At 47.4% G+C, this 21,787-nt stretch overlaps 1 protein-coding gene across 1 annotated transcript in view; it reads right to left on the bottom strand.

Annotated features, from left to right (window-relative positions):
• Window positions 1–2,332: 2,332 nt before the first annotated feature.
• SOS1 (SOS Ras/Rac guanine nucleotide exchange factor 1) overlaps window positions 2,333–21,787 on the bottom strand; it is a 453,501-nt gene continuing 434,046 nt past the window's right edge. Inside the window, exons 21-22 of the mRNA XM_069235148.1 lie at window positions 17,519–17,637; window positions 2,333–3,553 (exon numbers count right to left, since the gene is read on the bottom strand). Of these exons, the coding sequence (XP_069091249.1) occupies window positions 3,056–3,553; window positions 17,519–17,637 (617 nt within the window). The 3' untranslated portion in view covers window positions 2,333–3,055. The remainder of the gene's footprint in view (window positions 3,554–17,518; window positions 17,638–21,787) is intronic.

The following is a 21,787-nucleotide window of genomic DNA, read 5'->3' as shown; positions in this document are numbered from 1 at the left end:
CTTAACATTCAGTCAAGGGCATATGACATTCGGCAATGACTAAAGTTAAGGAGGACACAGCCTCGTTTTCTACATCAAAATGTAAATTTTTACCAGTACATTGAAACAAAGCAACCTACACGTTTCAAAGGTTAATTGGATGGTATTTGGGACATGTAGGTTCATCTCATGTTGAAGACATACTCATCGTAATTTCTAAACCTCATCGGAGACTTTAATGAAACTACTTTTTTGAAGAAAAAACAAAATTGTAACTCTTATGTAAACGAATGTCCTAGAAAATCCAAGCAGTCTTTCTCCAAAACATCTGAAGCAACTACACCTACAGCATAGGCTTATAAACGGTACAACTATAGTCTCACTTAGCGCAAAATATACCTCTACAGGAGGCTCCCATTCTCACAACTGAATACTGCTCCTGTTTAACACGCTGCAAAAATGCTTGTACCATTTAAAATATTCTGCTTCTTTTACACCAAAATTGATCATCCTGAATCGTTGCTGCTCCCAGTGAAATGATATGCTCTTCCGTTTCTGTGCCACACTAAGCAGCCAAAAACTGGTTAGTAAGACAAAAGGCTAACAAAGAATCAGACTCCAAAATGCAATGCACACAAAATAGACAAGAAGTGGCAAAGCCAAAAGGTACCGCCTTTCGGGCGTATTAGCTTTGCCAATGCCTTCTGGCAATGATGCACAGCATTTGGGAGTGAGGGCAATCAAAATTCTTTTACTTGATGCTGTGTAGCATTAATTGAAAGAAAAAAAAAAAAGTGCACCCACTACTGGTGAACTGGTGAGCACTTCATTCAGCTGGTGTGCACATTCTTGATGATCTTTGTGCCTGCATGTGTCAAAATGCATGGCCACACCAGTGGTATATTATTGGCCCCATTTGCTTTGTTTTTAAAAAAAATTTACCGATCTAAGATGGTGGACGTCACTTGTATTGGTAACTAAAAAGAATGAAGACGTTTTTCTTTACGTGAAAGCGCAGAACAAAAAAAGGGCCATTGAGACGGGGGGTCAATGGGTAAGGGTGAGGTGTGAAAGCAGAAAGTAGTACACGAGGGAGACAGCAACAGTGGTAGAAGTGAGAAGCACGCAATGGAGAGAAGACCATGGAGCATGTGGGGGTGAGTAAAAAGCAAAGTGAAAGTGAAAGCAAGCAGCACATGAGGGTGAGGGCAATACAGGAGTTAGAGAAAAACAAACAAGGATGAACGCAAAAGTGGGGTTGGGAGAAGTACACGAGAAATAAATCAACACAGAACATGCAGGATTTGAAGGAAGATGTACATGAGAGACAAAAATGAGCAGCACACTGGTGAAAGAGCAAGAAGGAGCATAGGTGGTCATTGGCGGTGTAGCACCCAAGGGGGAGAGAGCTGCTAAACACATGCAATCTACGAGTGCTTAACCAAAAAGAAAAAAAATGTTACCTAGAAGTGAGCAGTGGCGGAATACGTGTCAGCTAACAAAATGATGGTAATGAGGCTATGCTTCAGGGGAAGAGGCAATCACAAGATGGACAAGCTTGCTTGCATAAGGAAAGCCATAGAATAAGAAGCAACCAATGGTAAGCAATAGTTCTTTTGATACCAGATAAATTGCAGGGTCTGGTAGGCGAGACCTACAAAATGAGAACATAGAAGTATATAAAAAACCATACAATGCACTATGTATTCCTTTTCAAAGCAGCCCTCTTAATACACTGCTAAACAAGAAATAAATATTTTCATTTCTCAGCTCAATTAAAGGTTCAAATGAAAATGTAAAAGTAGCTCTCTTGGAAAGTAGGATACGTTTGTACAGTTTTTCAAATTTATATATCAATGTCATTTCCTACTAACTATAAAGGTGGACTTGAAACTAATCCAATTTTGTCTAATTGTGACACATCATGTAAGTCTATTCCAGTGCTGTATGAAGTGTCTGATGCAACAACTGCATATATGGTAAAGGACACTATACATAGTGAAAACCTGCGTACTCATATAATGATTTGCTTTGACAGTAGGATTTGACTTAAGTGGTAGAAGACCTTAATGTATTTATGTGTGATCATGTATTCTGCAAACATTTCTGCCTGTAAGCACTTCTCTTGATGTTTCTTCTTAGCAAGCGTGTGACCAAAAGGGTGCAATATTTTGTAACTTTGTAATTCTCTCTGCCTGCATTTTCATGTCATGATAAAGTGGTACATGAAAATACATGGCATTACTGGATAAACATTAGAAGCGTATATTCTACGTTACTAATACAGATTTAACAGTCTTTTAAAATGTAGAGTTACTGTATATTGAATCCAGGCAATAACATTGGGCCTCTCTGTTTTGATATTACTTTAAAGACATAAGACTTTAATCCCCCTTATCTCAAGAAGCAAAAACATATTTTCTTTTCTGGCAAACACAAAAATACATTTTTAAACTGGCACCATTAAAATACAATTTAACAAAAAAGAAACAAAAATCCCAACAACAAAAGTACCTCTTTGGTCAAGCAGGTACCCATATTATTCAATGTAACAATATGTAAACATGACTGCAATACAGCGCTTTGCTTTAGTTTTACAAAGATAGGTACCACAGATCTTTCTCACAGTCCTTTTTTGTGATACAAGAAAAGAGTCGCAAGGGAAAATTAAGTAGGATATAAAGATCCCTGTTTAGGTGTAGTTGCTTTGAGTAAATATAATATATACATGTATTTGTATACACAAATACAGAGAAAGTGCACTATGTTTTAGTTCCATGTGTATATAATTGTGGGGGAGGGGGAGCCCACATGATATCAAAATATCCATCTCATTCCTTGTTGGAAACAAGTGTTTAATCATGCAACTTGATATCTATTATCTCTTGGCCAGATATTCCCGCTAAGCTGTTTTCAGGCTAGTCGGCTTTATCATTTCTTTACAATTAATTTTTGTTTGCTGAAACAACAACCAACTAGCCATATTATTATCATACAAGTCCTTTTCTTGTGATTCACGTTATATACAATGTATTAAAAAAGACGAGTCTTTAGTGTTTGGAGGACACTTTTTTACTTAGGATGAGTGGGCATTTTCCAGCAGTGGTGGTCCATCCCTGTGAATTGGCTGAAGAGTGAGGAGCTCCCTCTTGTAAGTTTTTGGAGGCAGCTTTGGGATAGGCTGACAAGTGCTTTGTCGTGGTGGAACTGGTGGCCCAGCAGTAGGAGGGAGCTCCATTTCCTGTGGAATTAAAGGTGGCGAAGGTAGATGCCTGCGTGTTCCGTGTGGAGAAGGTGTCTGTGGTGGCAGGGGAGTAAATGGGGAAGGGCTGTTGGGGAAGAAAGTATTGGTAAGTTCACTTTTTCTACCCAAAGGAGGTGCTTGGAGATGTAGTGGGGAGCTGGAGAAGACATCTGGTGTTCGGACTGGTTCTCTGGGTGGTAACAATGGTGGGCTTTCAGGAGAATCAGAAACGGATGTCCGGTCTGGAATTGCAAAACGTGGTGAATATACTTTTGTTGTTGGTTGCCGAGGAGGAATTGCTGGTGGGCTGTCCAAGTGCTTGGACATCATCTAAAGGATAAAATGAAAATAATGTCAATATATTATTTGCACATATAACACTCACTTTTAATACAAACTCCCTGAGGGAAACTATAACTACAGTTCAAATTCCATTTTTTTTTCCACACCATATCTTGTTCCACCCCACACTTTCCGTTCACATCTTTCAAGCAAAATATACAGACAGACTACTATCTATACCTTTTCCGGGAAAGTAGTGGGAACATGATGTACTATAACACTAAAAATATGTTGGGGTTATGAGATATCAATGAATAACACTGAAGTAAATCATGAGTGGTAGTTCCCAGATGCAATATGGAGGTGAATGTCGTGCAATGAGGGTGGGGTGGTTGAGATTTAGGATGTCTAAAGAGGAAAGATGGCTAGAGGATAGATTGAGTGGATGGCAGGACAAAGGATCCTGTTAATTGTACATGCACATACAACAAGGTGCAGGAGGGCTGAGGCAGATTGTCGATTTGCCCCATCGCTCCTCTACCTCTATGCTGCTGATCTGGGCAGGGGAGCAAGATTTTGGGAGTGTACACAGCATAATTTTGTAGATGGGTACCTGTGCATAATCAAGGCAATGTTTTTCACCTCAGTTTTCAGAGTGATATCACAGACAAATTAAAGTACAAGTTACTTACCTTCGGTAACGATATAGCCAGTAGGGACAAATTCTAGTTGCAGATTCCTTACCTTTGAATTTACCCAGGCGTCAGACTGGATCCAGGGATTTTATTTTGAGCAGTACCTCTGCACGCCGTCAGATGGCGTCGGTCAAACCCGTTATGACGTCGCAGTCGTATATAGGCGCCACCCCGGCTCGCTGACATCAGTTTCTTTTCACGACTTTCCACGCCAGTAGCACGGAGCCATGAAGAACACAGAGTGGTGCGCCAAAACTAGGGCCCTTAAGGGGAAGTTCCTGTCTCTAGAAATCAATTCGCAGTGCAGGGAGGATGGGCAGGTCGGTAAGGAATCTGCAACTAGAATATGTCTCTACCAGATATATTGTTACGGAAGGTAAGTAACTTGTACATCTGATACAGACTTCTAGTTGCAGATTCCTTACATTTGAATAGATACCTGAGGAATACCATCCCTGGTGGTGGGCTGCGAACCAAGATCACACCAAGAAGTCCTGCAGGACCGAACGGTCAAAGTAGCTGCCTCTTCAGACCTGACAGTCCAGTCAGTAGAGTTTGGTAAAAGTGTGCAGAGATGACCACGTTTCTCCCTGACAGATGGCCAGGACTGGAAGGCCCCATGATAGCGCTGTGGAAGCAGCAGTAGCTTTGGTGGAGTGAGCACGCAAACCTTCAGGAGGTTGCTTCTTAGCCAGAGCATAGCACATTTTGATGCATAGGAGCACCCATCGTGAAATGGTAATCTTCTTCACCGGCTTCCCCTTCTTTGCACCCACATATCCCAGAGTATTTGGTACGATCAAGGTAGATCGCCAACGCTCTTTTTGGGTCCAGACGGTGGAGTCTCTCCTCTTCATGAGAGGGATGTGGGGGTGCAAAAAAGGTAGGCAAGGTGATGGACTGTCCGACATGGAAGGGTGTCACTACTTTAGGTAGGAAAAAGCCCTTGTGCGAAGTACCACTTTGTCAGCCGTAAAGGGCAGTTGTGAAGCAGCTCAAACGGGGCACACATAAGGTATATTAACACCAGGTTTAGATCCCATTGGGGCATGATGAATGGGATAGGAGGAAAGAGATGTGTGAGGCCTTAAAGAAACCTCCCAATAATAGATTTAAATAAGGAATGCTGATCTGGTCACCTCAAGAAAGCTGAGATAGCAGAAAGATATCCCTTAAGAGTGCCAAGGGTGAAACCCTGATGGGCAAGGGAAAGAATAAAGAGGAGGATTTGAGAAAGAGGAGTAGATAGAGGATCGACAGATATGTCGATGCACCATGCCACAAATTTCTTCCAACGACCGGTGTATACGGTTTTGCTTGAAGGACGCTTGGCTGCCAAGATAACATTACAGACTTCAGGTGGCAGGTCAAAAGACATCAACTGTCGCCATTCAATCTCCACGCAAGGAGGCGGAGGGTGGACAGGTTCGGATGGAAGACCCTCCTCTGCTGCTGAGACAGAAGATCAGTCAGAGAAGGCAGTCTGATCGGAGGAGCTATGGCCATGCTAAACAGCTCGGGACACCAGACTCTTCGTGCCCAGTCTGGAGCCACCAGGATTACTTGGGCCCAGTCTTGCCTGATCTTCTTCAGAGCTCTGGGCAGAAGTGGTATGGGCAGAAAGGCGTACAGGAGGCCTGAATGCCACTTGCGACGAAAGGTGTCGCTGAGCGAGTGCCGCCTTGGAAACTCCAAAGCGCAAAACAGCTGACATTGAGAGTTCTCTACAGAGGCAAACAAGTCTAACCAAGGTTCTCCCCACTGAAGGAAAAGACCTTGTGCCACCTCCGGATGGAGACGCCATTCGTGATCGACCACGCATCGTCTACTGAGTTAGTCTGCTCTGGCATTCAAGGAGCCCGCGAGGTGATGAACCACCAGGGAAATGCCCTGATGTTCCAACCAAGTCCAGAGACGAAGAGCCTCTTGACCAAGGGTCTACGACACCACTCTGCCTTCTTTGTTACAGTACCACATAGCAGTGGTGTACTCTGTAAACACTTGTACTGCTTTCCCCTTGAGAGAGGGAAGGAATGCTTTTAATGCTAGTCGAATCGCTCGGAGCTCCAGATGATTGACATGGATCCCGGTTTCCGCCGGAGGCCTCTGATGTGGCTGCTCCATCCCAGGAGTGACGCACCTGTCACAACTATAAGATCTGGTTGGGGAAAGGAGAGGGATCTGCCCTTGACCCAATCCTGATTCGTTAACCACCACTGCAGGTCTCTTGCAGTTCTTTCCGATATCTCGACCTTGTAGGAGCGATTCCCCTGATGCTGCGCCCACTGGAACTTCAGGTCCCTCTGCAGAGCCAGCATATACTATCTGGCCTTTTGAACTAGCAGGATGCAGGAGGCCATGAGGCCCAGCAGCCTCGGAGTCAATCTCACTTAAATCCAGGACAGAGGCTGAAACATCGGTATCATAGCCTGAATATCCTGGACTCGCTTTCCGGGAGGATATGCCCGAAACTGCACTGTATCCAGAACAGCTCTGATGAAAGGGAGTATCTAAGGAGGAGTCAGGCCTGACTTTGGCACGTTGATAGTGAACCCCAGCGAATGCAAAAGGTTTGCCGTAGCCTGGAGGTGGGAGACGACTGTCTGGGGCGAGTTTGCCTTCAACAGTCAATTGTCAAGGTAGGGGAAGACTGGGACCCCTAACCTCTGCAGATGAGCTGCCACCACTACCATCACTTTCATGAACACCCGAGGGGCACTGGTAAGGCCAAAAGGGAGCACGGTAAACTGAAAGTGCTTGTGACCTGCCACAAATCGTAGGTAATGTCTGTGGGCCAGCAAGACAGGAATGTGGAAGTACGCGTCTTGCAAGTCCAACGCTACCATCCAGTCTGCGGGATCCAGGGCAGATAGGACCTGAGTCAATGTCAACATTTTGAACTTCTCATTTTTGAGGAAGAGGTTGAGGGACCGAAGATCTAATATAGGATGAAGACCCTTGTCCTTTTTCGGCACCAGAAAGTAGCGGGAATCGCAACCATGACCTACTTCTAGAACGGAACCCTCTCTATAGCTCCTATGGCCAAAAGGGCTTGAACTTCCTCGCAGAGAAGCGCCATATGATCCTCTGATATTCGATTGTATGAAGGTGGCATGGCTGGAGGAGGTGTCTCGAAGGGGAGGGAGTAGCCCCTTCAGACAATCTGGAGGACCTACCTGTCCAAGGTAATGGATTGCCATTGGGGCAGGTGATGGCGAATTCTGCCGCCAACTGGTTCCTGGTGTACCCGCAGACTAGGAAGGTTTGGAGGCTGAAGCGGGGGCTGGTGTGGGCTGGGCGACCCGCTGGCTCCCTGATCCCCAGGGGTGTGGGATCCCATGGCCGCGTAGGGGCAGTACAGCATGCGTGGGTCGATGGCCAGGGGGGAAAGGATGCGGTTGGGTGCCCCTTTCCATAGCCGCGAAAGGAGGACTGCTTGGGTCTAGGAGCAGGCGCGAGGCCAAGGGACCGGGCTGTGGCTCGGAAATCCTTAAAGCGCTCAAGCGCCAAGTCCGTCCTGTTTCCACAGAGACGTGTGCCATCAAAGGGCATGTCCATCAAGGATGGCTGGACATGCCCTGAGAAGCCAGATGTTCTCAGCCAGGCGTGGCATCTCAATGCCACAGTGATGCAACCGATCTGCCCAGAGAGTCAGTCGTATCCAGTCCACAATGAATCATGAACTTCGCTGCATCCCTCCCATCTGTTACGGCTTGGGAAGGGATAGTCCGGGCCTCCTCCGGAACTCTAGGCAGCACTTGCGTGATCGTATCCCAGAGAGTATGGAAATAGCGGCCCAAAAGGCATGCGGTGTTCACAGACCACAGCGCTAGCCTGTTGGAAGAAAACAACTTCTTCCCCAAGTTGTCCAGTCTTTTTGATTCCCTATCCGGGGTGCGGCAGGGAATGCGCCGGATGAAGAGGAAGCCTGGATGACAAGGCTATCAGGTGAGGAATTTTGGGTCTGACGGCGCAGGCCGATGGTGGCAGGCAATCGTCCTATTAACAGGAGCCCCTGTGCTGGGTCTGGACCAAGTACCCAAAAGGACGTCCGTCAGTGCCTCATTAACCCCTTCGCTGCCAGGCCTTTTCCCCCTCCTGTGCCAGGCCTTTTTTTGCCTATTTGGGGCAGTTCGCGCTTAGGCCCTCATAACTTTTTGTCCACATAAGCTAACCAAGCCAAATTTGCGTCCTTTTTTTCCAACATCCTAGGGATTCTAAAGGTACCCAGACTTTGTGGGTTCCCCTGAAGGAGGCCAAGAAATTGGCCAAAATACAGTGAACATTTCGTTTTTTTTAAAAAAAAATGGAAAAAGGGGCTGCAGAAGAAGGCTTGTGGTTTTTCCCCTGAAAATGGCATCAACAAAGGGTTTGCGGTGCTAAACTCAGCAGGAACAGGCAGACTTGAATCAGAAAACCCAATTTTTCAACACAATTTTGGCATTTTACTGGGGCATACCCCATTTGTGCAATTTGTTGTGCTTTCAGCCTCCTTCCAGTCAGTGACAGGAATGGTCATGAAACCAATGCTGGATCCCAGAAACCTAAACATTTCTGAAAAGTAGACAAAATTCTGAATTCAGCAAGGGGTCATTTGTGTAGATCCTACAAGGGTTTCCTACGGAAAATAACAGCTGAAAAAGAAAAATATTGAAATTGAGGTGAAAAAAACATCAATTTTTCTCTACTTTTTACTCTGTAACTTTTCCCTGCAATGTCAGATTATCGAAAGCAATATACCGTTACGTCTGCTGGACTCCTCTGGTTGCGGGGATATATAGGGTTTGTAGGTTCATCAAGAACCCGAGGAACCCAGAGCCAATAAATGAGCTGCACCCTGCAGTGCGTTTTCATTCTATACCGGGTATACAGTAATTCATTTGCTGAAATATAAGGAGTAAAAAATAGCTATCAAGAAAACCTTTGCATTTCCAAAAAGGGCACAAGATAAGGTGTTGAGGAGCAGTGGTTATTTGCACATCTCTGAATTCCGGGGTGACCATAGTAGCACGTGAATTACATGGAATTTCTCAAATAGATGTCTTTTTTACACACACCCCTATATTTGGAAGGAATAAATGTAGAGAAAGACAAGGGGCAATAACACTTGTTTTGCTATTCTATGTTCCCCCAAGTCTCCCGATAAAAATGATACCTCACTTGTGTGGGTAGGCCTAGCGCCCGCGACAGGATATGCCCCAAAACACAACGTGGACACATCACAGAAAACAGAGCTGTTTTTAGCAAAGTGACTACCTGTAGATTTTGGCCTCTAGCTCAGCCGCCACCTAGGGAAACCTACCAAACCTGTGCATTTCTGAAAACTAGAGACCTAGGGGAATCCAAGGAGGGGTGACTTGTGTGGCTCGGACCAGGTTCGGTTACCCAGAATCCTTTGCAAACCTCAAAATTTGGCTAAAAAAACACATGTTCCTCACATTTCTGTGGCAGAAAGTTCTGGAATCTGAGAGGAGCCACAAATTTCCTTCCACCCAGCGTTCCCCCACGTCTCCCGATAAAAATGATACCTCACTTGTGTGGGTAGGCCTAGCGCCCGCGACAGGATATGCCCCAAAACACAACGTGGACATATCACAGAAAACAGAGCTGTTTTTAGCAAAGTGACTACCTGTAGATTTTGGCCTCTAGCTCAGCCGCCACCTAGGGAAACCTACCAAACCTATGCATTTCTGAAAACTAGAGACCTAGGGGAATCCAAGGAGGGGTGACTTGTGTGGCTCGGACCAGGTTCTGTTACCCAGAATCCTTTGCAAACCTCAAAATTTGGCTAAAAAAACACATGTTCCTCACATTTCTGTGGCAGAAAGTTCTGGAATCTGAGAGGAGCCACAAATTTCCTTCCACCCAGCGTTCCCCCACGTCTCCCGATAAAAATGATACCTCACTTGTGTGGGTAGGCCTAGCGCCCGCGACAGGATATGCCCCAAAACACAACGTGGACATATCACAGAAAACAGAGCTGTTTTTAGCAAAGTGACTACCTGTAGATTTTGGCCTCTAGCTCAGCCGCCACCTAGGGAAACCTACCAAACCTATGCATTTCTGAAAACTAGAGACCTAGGGGAATCCAAGGAGGGGTGACTTGTGTGGCTCGGACCAGGTTCTGTTACCCAGAATCCTTTGCAAACCTCAAAATTTGGCTAAAAAAACACATGTTCCTCACATTTCTGTGGCAGAAAGTTCTGGAATCTGAGAGGAGCCACAAATTTCCTTCCACCCAGCGTTCCCCCACGTCTCCCGATAAAAATGATACCTCACTTGTGTGGGTAGGCCTAGCGCCCGCGACAGGATATGCCCCAAAACACAACGTGGACATATCACAGAAAACAGAGCTGTTTTTAGCAAAGTGACTACCTGTAGATTTTGGCCTCTAGCTCAGCCGCCACCTAGGGAAACCTACCAAACCTATGCATTTCTGAAAACTAGAGACCTAGGGGAATCCAAAGAGGGGTGACTTGCGGGGCTCGGACCAGGTTCTGTTACCCAGAATCCTTTGCAAACCTCAAAATTTGGCTAAAAATACACATGTTACTCACATTTCTGTGGCAGAAAGTTCTGGAATCTGAGAGGAGCCACAAATTTCCTTCTACCCAGCGTTCCCCCAAGTCTCCCGATAAAAATGATACCTCACTTGTGTGGGTAGGACTAGCGCCCACGAAAGGAAAGGGCCCAAAACACAACGTGGACACATCAAATTTTTTTATAAAAAGCAGTGCCTACCTGTGGATTTTGGCCTGTAGCTCAGCCGACACCTGAGGAAACCTAGCAAACCAGTGCATTTTTGAAAACTAGAAACCCAGGGGAATCCAAGATGGGGTGACTTGCGGGGCTCTGACCAGGTTATGTTACCCAGAATCCTTTGCAAACATCAAAATTTGGCCCAAAAAACACTTTTTCCTCTCATTTCGGTGACAGAAAGTTCTGGAATCTGAGAGGAGCCACAAATTTCCTTCCACCCAGCATTCCCCTAAGTCTCTCGATAAAAATGGTACATCACTTCTGTGGGTAGGCCTAGCGCCCACAAAAGGAAATGGCCCAAAACACAACGTGGACACAACATATTTTTTCACAGAAAACAGAGGTGTTTTTTGCAAGGTGCCTACCTGTGGTGTTTGGCCTGTAGCTCAGCCGGCCCCAGGGGGGGGGGGGGAGGGGGGGGGCAGAAATGCCCTAAAATACATTTGCCCCCCCAACCCCCACCCTCCCCCGCCGGGAGCGACCCTTGCCTACGGGGTCGCTCCCCCTGCGTGACATTGGCGCCAAAAAACAAATGCCCGGTGCCTAGTGGTTTCTGCCCCCTTGGGGGCAGGTTGACCTAAACTCAGCCAATCTGCCCCCAAGGGGGGCAGAAATGGCCTAAATACAATTTGTCCCCCAGGGGAGCGACTTTTGCCTGGTGGGTCGCTCCCCATCTCTAAAAAAAAAAAAAAAAAAAAAAAAAAAAGAAAAATTCCCCTGGCGCCTAGAGGTTTCTGCCCCCCCCCCCCATGGGGGCAGATCGGCCTAATAATAGGCCGATCTGCCCCCCTGGGGGGCAGAAATGGCCTAAAATAAATTTGCCCCCCCAACACCCACCCCCCCCCGGGAGCGACCCTTGCCTACGGGGTCGCTCCCCCTGCGTGACATTGGCGCCAAAAAACAAATCTCCGGTGCCTAGTGGTTTCTGCCCCCTTGGGGGCAGGTTGACCTAAACTCAGCCAATCTGCCCCCAAGGGGGGCAGAAATGGCCTAAATACAATTTGTCCCCCAGGGGAGCGACTTTTGCCTGATGGGTCGCTCCCCATCTCTAAAAAAAAAAAAAAAAAAGAAAAAAAAAGAAAAAAAAGAAAAATTCCCCTGGCGCCTAGAGGTTTCTGCCCCCCCCCCCGGGGGCAGATCGGCCTAATAATAGGCCGATCTGCCCCCCTGGGGGGCAGAAATGGCCTAAAATAAATTCACCCCCCCAACACCCACCCCCCCCCCGGGAGCGACCCTTGCCTACGGGGTCGCTCCCCCTGCGTGACATTGGCGCCAAAAAACAAATCCCCGGTGCCTAGTGGTTTCTGCCCCCTTGGGGGCAGATTGACCTAAAATTGGCCAATCTGCCCCCAGGGGGGCAGAAATGGTCTAAATACAATTTGCCCCCCCAGGGGAGCGACCCTTGCCTGATGGGTCGCTCCCCATCTCTAAAAAAAGAAAAAACACAAAAAAAAAAATAAAAAAAATTGCCCTGGCGCCTAGAGTGTTCTGCCCCCCCCCCCCGGGGGCAGTTCGGCCTAATAATAGGCCGATCTGTCCCCCGAGGGGGCAGAAATGGCCTAAAATAAATTTGCCCCCCCAACCCCCACCCCCCCCCCCCCGGAGCGACCCTTGCCTACGGGGTCGCTCCCCCTGCGTGACATTGGCGCCAAAAAACAAATCCCCGTTGCCTAGTGGTTTCTGCCCCCTTGGGGGCAGATTGACCTAAAATTGGCCAATCTGCCCCCAGGGGGGCAGAAATGGTCTAAATACAATTTGCCCCCCCAGGGGAGCGACCCTTGCCTGATGGGTCGCTCCCCATCTCTAAAAAAAGAAACAACAAAAAAAAAAAACACAAAAAAAAAATTGCCCTGGCGCCTAGAGTGTTCTGCCCCCCCCCCCCCCCGGGGGCAGTTCGGCCTAATAATAGGCCGATCTGTCCCCCGGGGGGGGCAGAAATGGCCTAAAATAAATTTGCCCCCCCAACTCCCACCCCCCCCCGGGAGCGACCCTTGCCTACGGGGTCGCTCCCCCTGCGTGACATTGGCGCCAAAAAACAAATCCCCGGTGCCTAGTGGTTTCTGCCCCCTTGGGGGCAGATTGACCTAAAATCGGCCAATCTGCCTCCAGGGGGGCAGAAATGGTCTAAATACAATTTGCCCCCCAGGGGAGCGACCCTTGCCTGATGGGTCGCTCCCCATCTCTAAAAAAAAAAGAAAGAACAAAAAAAAAAAAACACACAAAAAAAATTTGCCCTGGTGCCTAGAGGTTTCTTCCCCCCCTGGGGGCAGATCGGCCTAATAATAGGCCGATCTGCCCCCAGGGGGGGCAGAAATGGCCTAAAATAAATTGCCCTCCCCCCCAGGGAGCGACCCTTGCCTAAGTGGTCGCTCCCTTTGCGTGAAATTCACGCAAAGAAAAAACTCCCTGGTGTCTAGTGGTTTCTACCCCCCTTGGGGGCAGATTGGCCTCATCAAAATAGGCCAATCTGCCCCCAAGGGGGGCAGAAATGGGCAAAATATAATTTTCCCCCAAGGGGAGCGACCCTTGCCTAAGGGGTCGCTCCCCACCAAAAAAAAAAACAAATGAAAAAAAAAAACAAAAAATGGTCCCTGGGGGCAGATCGGCCTAATAGTAGGCCGATCTGCCCCCAGGGGGGGCAGAAAAGGCCTTCCCGAAAATATGCCCCCCTGGGAGCGACCCTTGCCCAGGGGGTCGCTCCCTTTTGTCAATTTCAATGAAAAAAAAAAAAAAGCCCTGGTGTCTAGTGGGGTTTCAAAAGCCGGATTGCAAGCAATCCGGCTTTTGAAACCCTCGGAGGGACTTCAAAGGGAAGGAAATACTTTTCCTTCCCTTTGAAGCCCCTCCGGGCCTCCCAAGTGATTGAAAAAGAAATGCTTTTGCATTTCTTTTTCAATCGCGCTGGAAGCAGAGCTTCCAGCGCGACGAGGGAGGCCCCTGTGACACATCAGCGCGCGCTGACGTCACAGGGGGGGGTGGGGGGGGGGGGGGGGGGTCGGGGGTGGAAGGGGAAGGTCTTCCCCTTCCATCCCCGACTTGGGGGGGGGAAGGGGGGTGCACGGGGGGCGCGCTAGCGCGCCCCCAAGTTCCCCTGTGCCATGGACGAGATGATCTCGTCCAAGGCACAGGGGAACTGTAGCCTTGGACGAGATCATCTCGTCCAAGGCACCCAAGAGGTTAAAGGGAAGAAGGGGTTCGGAAGAGGAAGACCCCAACTGAAGCATATCGGTTAGGATATTAGGCCTAACCTCCACAGAAGGTAGCTCGAGGTCCAAGACCTCAGCCGCTCTTCTCAACACCATGGAGTATGAGGCACACTCCTCCGTAGTCACGGTAGGAGGAGAGAGCATACCAGTGTCAGGGAAGGTGTCTAGACCACTGGCATCACCCAAATCATGCACCCAGTCCATTTGGGGGTCGAGCTGGTATTCTAAAGGGTCCAGCGTTCCCTCCAAACTCTCCCCGTATCCATACCCATAGGCATAAGGGTCTGGATCAACCCTGGGCCCAGAAGAGCCCATAGAGAACGGAATCGGCATCGAGCGATGTTGTTCCGGCTCCGGGTCGTCGGGTATGAGAATGGGATCAATATCTATTGTAGGCCCAACCTACGTTGGGAGCGTCGACGTCTGACCCGACGCCAGGGAAGGTCACTGTGGCACGACCGGCATCGGGACGGATCCACGATTGGATCCGGAGAAGCCCTCCGGAGCCGTGGTCGAAGCCGACGACTTCGAACCCAAGGAAGCCCCCACCAACTCACCAGTCCCCGAGGGCACCGAAGGTGGGTCGGTCTGCCCAAAAACGAGGCGCAGTGACTCATAAAATTCTTTGAGCTGGGCAGGGGTGGCTTCCAGGAAGTCAGTGGAAGTGCGGGGCCGACCTAGATGGACGGAGGCCTAGAGTGTCGAAGCTCTTCCCGCGCCGCATCGTCCGAGCGACGGGGTGAAGACGAAGAACGCTTATCCTTCTTCGATTTCTTCTTATGACCAGAATGTCCCAATGACTTTGAGCACGTATAGTGGTGGTGACTCCGCAGCTGGTCTCGAGACCTTCCTCTTGAATGAGACCCTGAGCGTCGCGAAGTCGAGTGTCAGGCCGCCATGAGCTTTAGGGACCGCTCCCTCAAAGCTTTTGGGTTCATGGCCCAACACTCAGAGCACGACTTTGGGTCATGGTCGTGCTCCAGGCACGAAAGACACACGAGGTGTGGATCAGTCACCGACATCGTTCGGTGACAGGAGTAGCAGGGCTTAAAAGCGGTCTGGCGTGACATCCCTCGACACATCCATGACCTTGTCAAAAAGAATTTGACAAAAGTGTTGTTTGTAGTAAAAATAAAAATGACTGGTGCTCATGCACGTCTTTAGCATGCTAGTTTTTAAGCAATGTGGTGATATGTGAGGGTTCCTCAGCTCGTTTCATTCTCTGGTATTAACTCTGCCACTCCTCAGAGGAGGACATCTGCTATCTCCTGCCAACACCTACTCCCCCTTTGTCTCACTGTCTGGGAGTAATACACAAAGACTAACTGCCAGTTACAACTACTAATGTATTCCAGAATACAGGCAACAAACGGTTGGGACAAGAAAATGCCAACTTCAAATGTAACTTTTTAAAATTACAACTCTTTAGAAACTAAATTGGAACTTCCTACCTGCTACCAATTGAAATGTATCACTTATTAAATGTAATAATAAGGTAACCCAATGTTATCATACAGGAGAGGCAGGCCTTACAGTAGTGAAAGAAAAATTGAAGAGTTTTTCACTACAGGACATGTCTATGTTAAAAGTACATGTCTCTCTTCTTAAATACACTCCACCCTGCTCAATGGACTGTTTACAACCACTCTGTGGGTGACATATATGTCTTAGAAAGGAAGGTTTAAGCATTGCAAAGATTTGTTTTGCCTGGTTGAAATGGCAGTTTAAAACTGCACATAGAGGCTGGCTGCATGGCAGGCCTGAGACATGTTTCAAAGGCTACTTAAGTGGCGCAATTAGTGCTGCAAGCCTCAGGTACATGTAGTACTAATTTATTAGACAATTACAAGTAAAAGGTACCAATTGGGTGTAAGAATTTCACCATGTTGAAGGGAGAGTGCACAAGCACGTTAGCACTAGTTAGCAGTGGTAAAGTGCGCAGAGTCCTAAAAGCTAACAAAACAAAAACAGGTTCAGAAGGCAAACATATGGGGATGACCCAGCAGAGATGGCCAAGCCCAACAACGACAATAAGGCAGATAATCTTTATTAGTAGGAGGCAGGAAAGGAAGGCCTAACGATCAGACTGTGGCCTTGCAAGCTCTAAAGTATGTTAGCCTTGCATTGCCTGAATGTGCTGTGCCTCCAAACCCAGTACACTACGTCAAATGGGAGAGTCACTAGATTGTCCTGGACATGAGAGGAAAAGTTGGTTGTCCTGAGCCAAGCATGACGTTGCACCGTGACAGAGGTACCCATGACTTGGGTCGATGGAGTCTGTGTCCAATTCAGACTTTACGATGTGCCAGGAAGCATTCTGACAGTCAGCGATGACCTCTTGCAAACCTCTAGAGTGCTTCTTCTCCTTCCTCCTATGCTTTCTCTTCTTCTTGCCCCAAAATGAAGTTGGAGAACAGGAATGGCATTGAGAGCTCAAGAGACGTCTGTGATCATCCTTCACCCTGGCTTGACCCACTGTTCCTTTATGGACTTTGGGTTAATGAAGAGACAGGAAGACCAAGACTTAAGTCATAATCGGACCTTAGACACCATAAGGAGATGGCACTTAGGTCCATGATGGACATCTGTCTCTCCCATTCCCTAATTGTCTTAAATCTGCAATATGAAAAAGGCACTGCAATCAGAAACATTTTTGAGAGGAGAAAAATGATTGAGAGTGTAAGCTTCGAATCAGTGTCAAAGGTGTGGAAAAACGCAAACAGACGTTGATGCACTGTAACAGGTGCTTTAGGCCTTGATGGCAATGCCTAACGTCACTTCCAGTGTTGACTGAGTTCAGCGCCCTCTATCTTTAACCTTGCTACTTTGAAGTGTCTGGATCCCGTCTGACCCTTGGGGCTGTTCTACAGGTGAGGAATCTGCAGGTAGTGGTATTCATCAGAATCACTAAGTCACTGTTTGCAGGTTCTCTAAACTACAGGACAGCGGTTGCATTGCTACTTAGAGGGCACTATACTTTGAAATATTACATTATCGAAATCGTTAAGGAAAACCATCTTAACTTTCAGAATGCGCTAAAGATGCAATTGTTCAATCTAGAATACATTACTCCCCTTTTCCAGACAAATGCAATGAATCATCCTACTGCTGCATGTGGTGCCCAATCACTTCACATAGCCACATACATAATAACATAAAACCACAACACGTAAAGCGGAAATTATTTATAGGCATTGTAAGAAAGTCTTAAATTCATGTCTTGGAGGTACACAAACAATTATTTGATTTTAGTTATATAAATGAAAACAAAAATAGAATAAAAAAATCAAGTTCTCATTAAATTAAAAAAAATAAACATCACAGTTAATTCCCATATAATTTAATTTCTCTACCTTTGATGGGGAAGACTCTGTTGGGGCAGACTCCGGTCTTCTCCTCGGGGGAACTGGTGGTGGTACATGAGTTTCATCGGTGCTTTTGCTAAAACTGATGGATGACACCGAAGCAGACCCTTTGTAAAACAAAACAGAAAAGAGGAAATCAAAGTGATAGTGAAAATCATTCCTGATGACTACTGGTAAATTTCAGCACTTGAGGTAGTTGCATTGTTCCCAAGAACAACAAATGAAAACATATATGTTGAAATTTAGAACTACTGAAAGTAATTCTAGAATTAAAAAAACAACAGTATATCTCTTTTGATATGCTATAAAGGATAACATTACTTCTATAGTCTTGCTATCTGTAGCAGACTCAAATGCTCTAAACAATTTGATTTGCCATATCAGATGAGCAGCTTGAAAATCTTCAGAACTATACAAAACTGTATAACACAATCATATCGAACTACATTTCCATCTGATCACAGAGCCTATTAAACAATACCAGGGCAAAATCCTAGGTTTATTTTGGAGCAGTGAGTAAGGTAGCAATCGCAACACACACAACTCTACAGAGAATGGGCTTTGTGTCAGCCCCATGTTTGGGTCAGTTCTGCCCAGCCACAGTTTGTTTGAAATGTCACATTTCACATTCACATTTTTTATCAACCTACAGAAGTATTGAGAAGTTTTACATTTTGCAGTGATGACTGTAGTCCTTCTCCAGCATCACATATACCAAGCAGAGTGAAGCTAGAAAGCAACTAACCAGTATGGTAACTAAAATTCTATTCTGAAAATATTTTGATCAAAGGGTCACACTGACGAACAAGTTACTTTGCTTTAGTCCCGCCTTTTCTGGTAGAGTCTTTATCTAAGCACAGATTCCTCCCCTTAGAACATCATACATAACATTTTTATTTTAAATAAAAAAACTTTTTTTAAAAAAACCTTACCTTAACTCGCCGCGTGCCGCTCCTGTGTCACAGACTGCAGGCACAGGCTCCCAGCCTGCCCTCCGCCAATCCTGACGGGTGCTCCCAGGCAGACTGGTAGCCTTGTGCAGGCTCTCTCCAGCCTGGCAACACAGGAGACAGCCTACTGCCATGTGTGTTTGGCAGGCCAAACACACAAGCGCTCTGAGGGAGAGTGCTGATCACTCTCCCTCAGTGCACGTCACCCCGTGACCCCACCCCTTTCAGAATGAAAGGATCATAAACATAGTTTATGATCCTTTCGTTCTGAAAAGTTTGCTGCTTCTGCTGTCTGCGGGGCATGGGGGGGAGGGGGGACACTCCTCCTCCCATATGGAGGAGTCGCCCCTGCTTCGGACAGTAGATTCCTCACCTTAGAAGTGATGCCCTAGCAATAGTAAGTGGATCTGCAAACAGTTCAAACCAGGAAGTCTTGGAAGACTGAACGGGCAAAATGCTTGACCTTGATGGACCTGACTGTCCAAACAGTAGTGCTTCCCAAAAGTATGGAGGGATGCACAGATAGCAACTTGACAGATGTCAAGGAAAGTTACCCTGTGTGCCAGCAGAGTAGTTGCAGCATTTGCTCTGGAGAGATAGGCTTGCAAGCCCTCAGGAGGCAGATTTTTACCTAAAGTGTAGCAGATCTTGATGCGCAGTACAAGCTCTCGAGAGCTGGTCTGTTTCTGCACTGCCTTACCCTTTTTCATTCCAGTGAGCCCAATAAAGAGCTGGTTAGCCACCTGATATTCTTTGGTGTGATCAAGATAGGAGACCGCTCACTTTGGGTCAAAACAATGGTGTCTGTCATCCCCTTAGAAGGATGAGGGTGGGTGAAATAAGTTGGCAGTGCGATGTTCTAGCTGACAGGAAAAGGCGTGATCACGTTTGGCAGATAAGAGACACTTGTCCGAAGAACCAGTCTGTCTAGATAAAAGCTGGAGTATAGGCAGGTTTAAATGGCAACGCTTGAAGCTCGCTGACCCTCCTGGCAGATGTAATGGCCACTAAGAAAGCCATCTTGAGGGTTAGGATTCTGAGCAGACAGCTATGCAGGGGCTCAAATGGTGAGCCCATGAGAAACGTTAGCACCAGATTGAGGTCCAACTGGGGAACAGTGAAAGGGGTAGTCAGGAACAAATGTCACAAAGGGTTTCAAACGGTGAGGGCTGATCTGTCAACTGCAAAAAAGGAGAGATGGCTGAAGGGCAACCTTTAATAGTGTTCAGGGCAAGGTCTAGGCCAGGGTAAAAGTAACATAACAAGTAAAACCTCTGACATGGGGGCTTAAAGTGGGTCAACATGATGAGAGGAATACCAAGCTACGAATATGGCCCAACAGCAGGTGTATAGTATTTGTGGAGGGACACCTGGCTGCCAATGTTACATCACAGATTTTGGGACACAAAACAAAGGCATTCAACTGTCCCCGCTCAATCTACACACATGAAGATCGAAAGTCTGTAGGTTCAGATATAGAAGCCGCTATGATGCTACTTCAGAAGGCCCTCCCAAAGAGGCAGCCTGATTGGAGGGCAGACACTCATGATCAGGAGTTTAGGCATACCAGATTCTCTTTTACCAGTCTGGAGCCACTAGGATGACTTGGACCCAGTCAGTCCTGATCTTCTTCAGAACTCTGGGAAGGAGCAGTATCGAGGGAAAGGCATACAGGAGTCCCCAGTTCCATTCTAAATGGAATGCATATCAGAGTCAGAGCCGGTTTGGTAACTCCTACCCGCTGAAGTGCTGACATTATGCCTTCTCGGCAGTGAGGAACAGAATGAGCCAAAGATCTTCCAAATCTTGTAAAAGACTTTATGCCATCTCCGGGTGTAGATGCCATCCTTGATCCATAAGCATCAGCAGCTGAATTTGTCTGCCCTGGAGTTTCGGAGACCCCACCAGTTGCTGAACAGCCAGAAAAATGTCCTGTCACTTCAGTCAGGTCCAGAGGTGCAGGGCCTCCTGGCACACAGTCTACGAGCTCACTCTGCCGTGTTTGTTGCAATACCACAAGGCGAATGTGTTGTCCATGAACATCAGAAGCAGCCTTCCCCTGATGGATGGGAAGAAGGCTTTCAATGGCAAGCGAATCGCTCTCAGCCTCATAGATTGATGTGGAGCTAGGACTCCATCCGAGACCAGCGTCCTCTGATCTCCAACCCTCTCAAGGTGACCACCCCAACCCAGAAGCAAGGCATTGGTTGCCACTGTATGTTCCAGGTGGGAGAAGTATAGGGGTCTGCTGCTGGTCCAAATCAATGTTTGTTAGCCACCATTGCAGATCATTTGCACTAGTTTTCGAAATCTGAACCACGCTAATGTTGCGTCCACTGATAGTTCACATCCCACTGCAGAGCCTTCATGAGCCATCAGTCTCAGAGAAAACCAGGCCACAGGTTGAAACATCAGGATCACAGCCTGAACCAGCTGGACACTCCAGAGGGTAGGCATGGAACTTCATCATCTCCACAGCAGGTCAGATGAAAGGAAGTGCCTGAGAAGGAGTCAGACATGAATTTGGCATGTTGATAGTGAACCCCAGCGAATGCAGGAGGTGTGCCGAAGTCTGGAGGCGGGTGATGGCTGCCTGAGGCAAGTCTGCCTTTAGCAGCCAGTCGTCGAGGCAGGTTAAGACTGGGACCCCTGACCTCCAAAGGTGAGCTGCAAACACCACCATCACTTGTGTGAACACCCTGACGGCACTTGTGAGGCCGAAGGGAAGCACAGTGAACTGGAAATGCCTGCGGGCTACCTTGAACCGCATGAAATGCCTGTGGACTCGCAAGACGTGGATGTCAAAATAAGCGTCCTACAAGCTCAGCGCTACTATCCGGTCTCCAGGGTCCAGGGCAGACATGATCTGAGCCAATGTGAGCATCCTGAATTTCTCAGATCTACAATGCAGCAGAGGCTTCCATCCTTTTTCAGTACCAGAAAGTAGCAGGAATAGTCACCACATCTTAAATCGGACACTGGTACCTTCTCAATGGCTCTCTTAGCCAATAGAGCCTGCACTTCCTGAAAGAGCAAGAAGAGACAGTCCTCCATGAGTCGTTTTCGGGATGGTGGCAAATGCAGAGGGGCTTCAATAAAGGAAAGCACATAAACCCTCTGTTCAAATCTTCAGCACCCACTTCTCAGAAGTGATTTTGGTTCACTGGCGTAGGTGGAGCCTGATCTTGACGCCAATGGAATGTTCGTCCTGGGTGGGGGGCTAACTAAAGAAGTTGCTGCAGCCGGAGGAGTGGGGGACTGGACAGCGCACTGGGTCTGGCTTCCACACTCTGTGGGATTTGAAACC

Source organism: Pleurodeles waltl, chromosome 5, assembly GCF_031143425.1.
Source record: "Pleurodeles waltl isolate 20211129_DDA chromosome 5, aPleWal1.hap1.20221129, whole genome shotgun sequence".
NCBI classification, from domain to species: domain Eukaryota; kingdom Metazoa; phylum Chordata; class Amphibia; order Caudata; family Salamandridae; genus Pleurodeles; species Pleurodeles waltl.
Note: the sequence above shows the minus strand (reverse complement) of the source record. Positions and strands in the feature narration are given on the sequence as shown.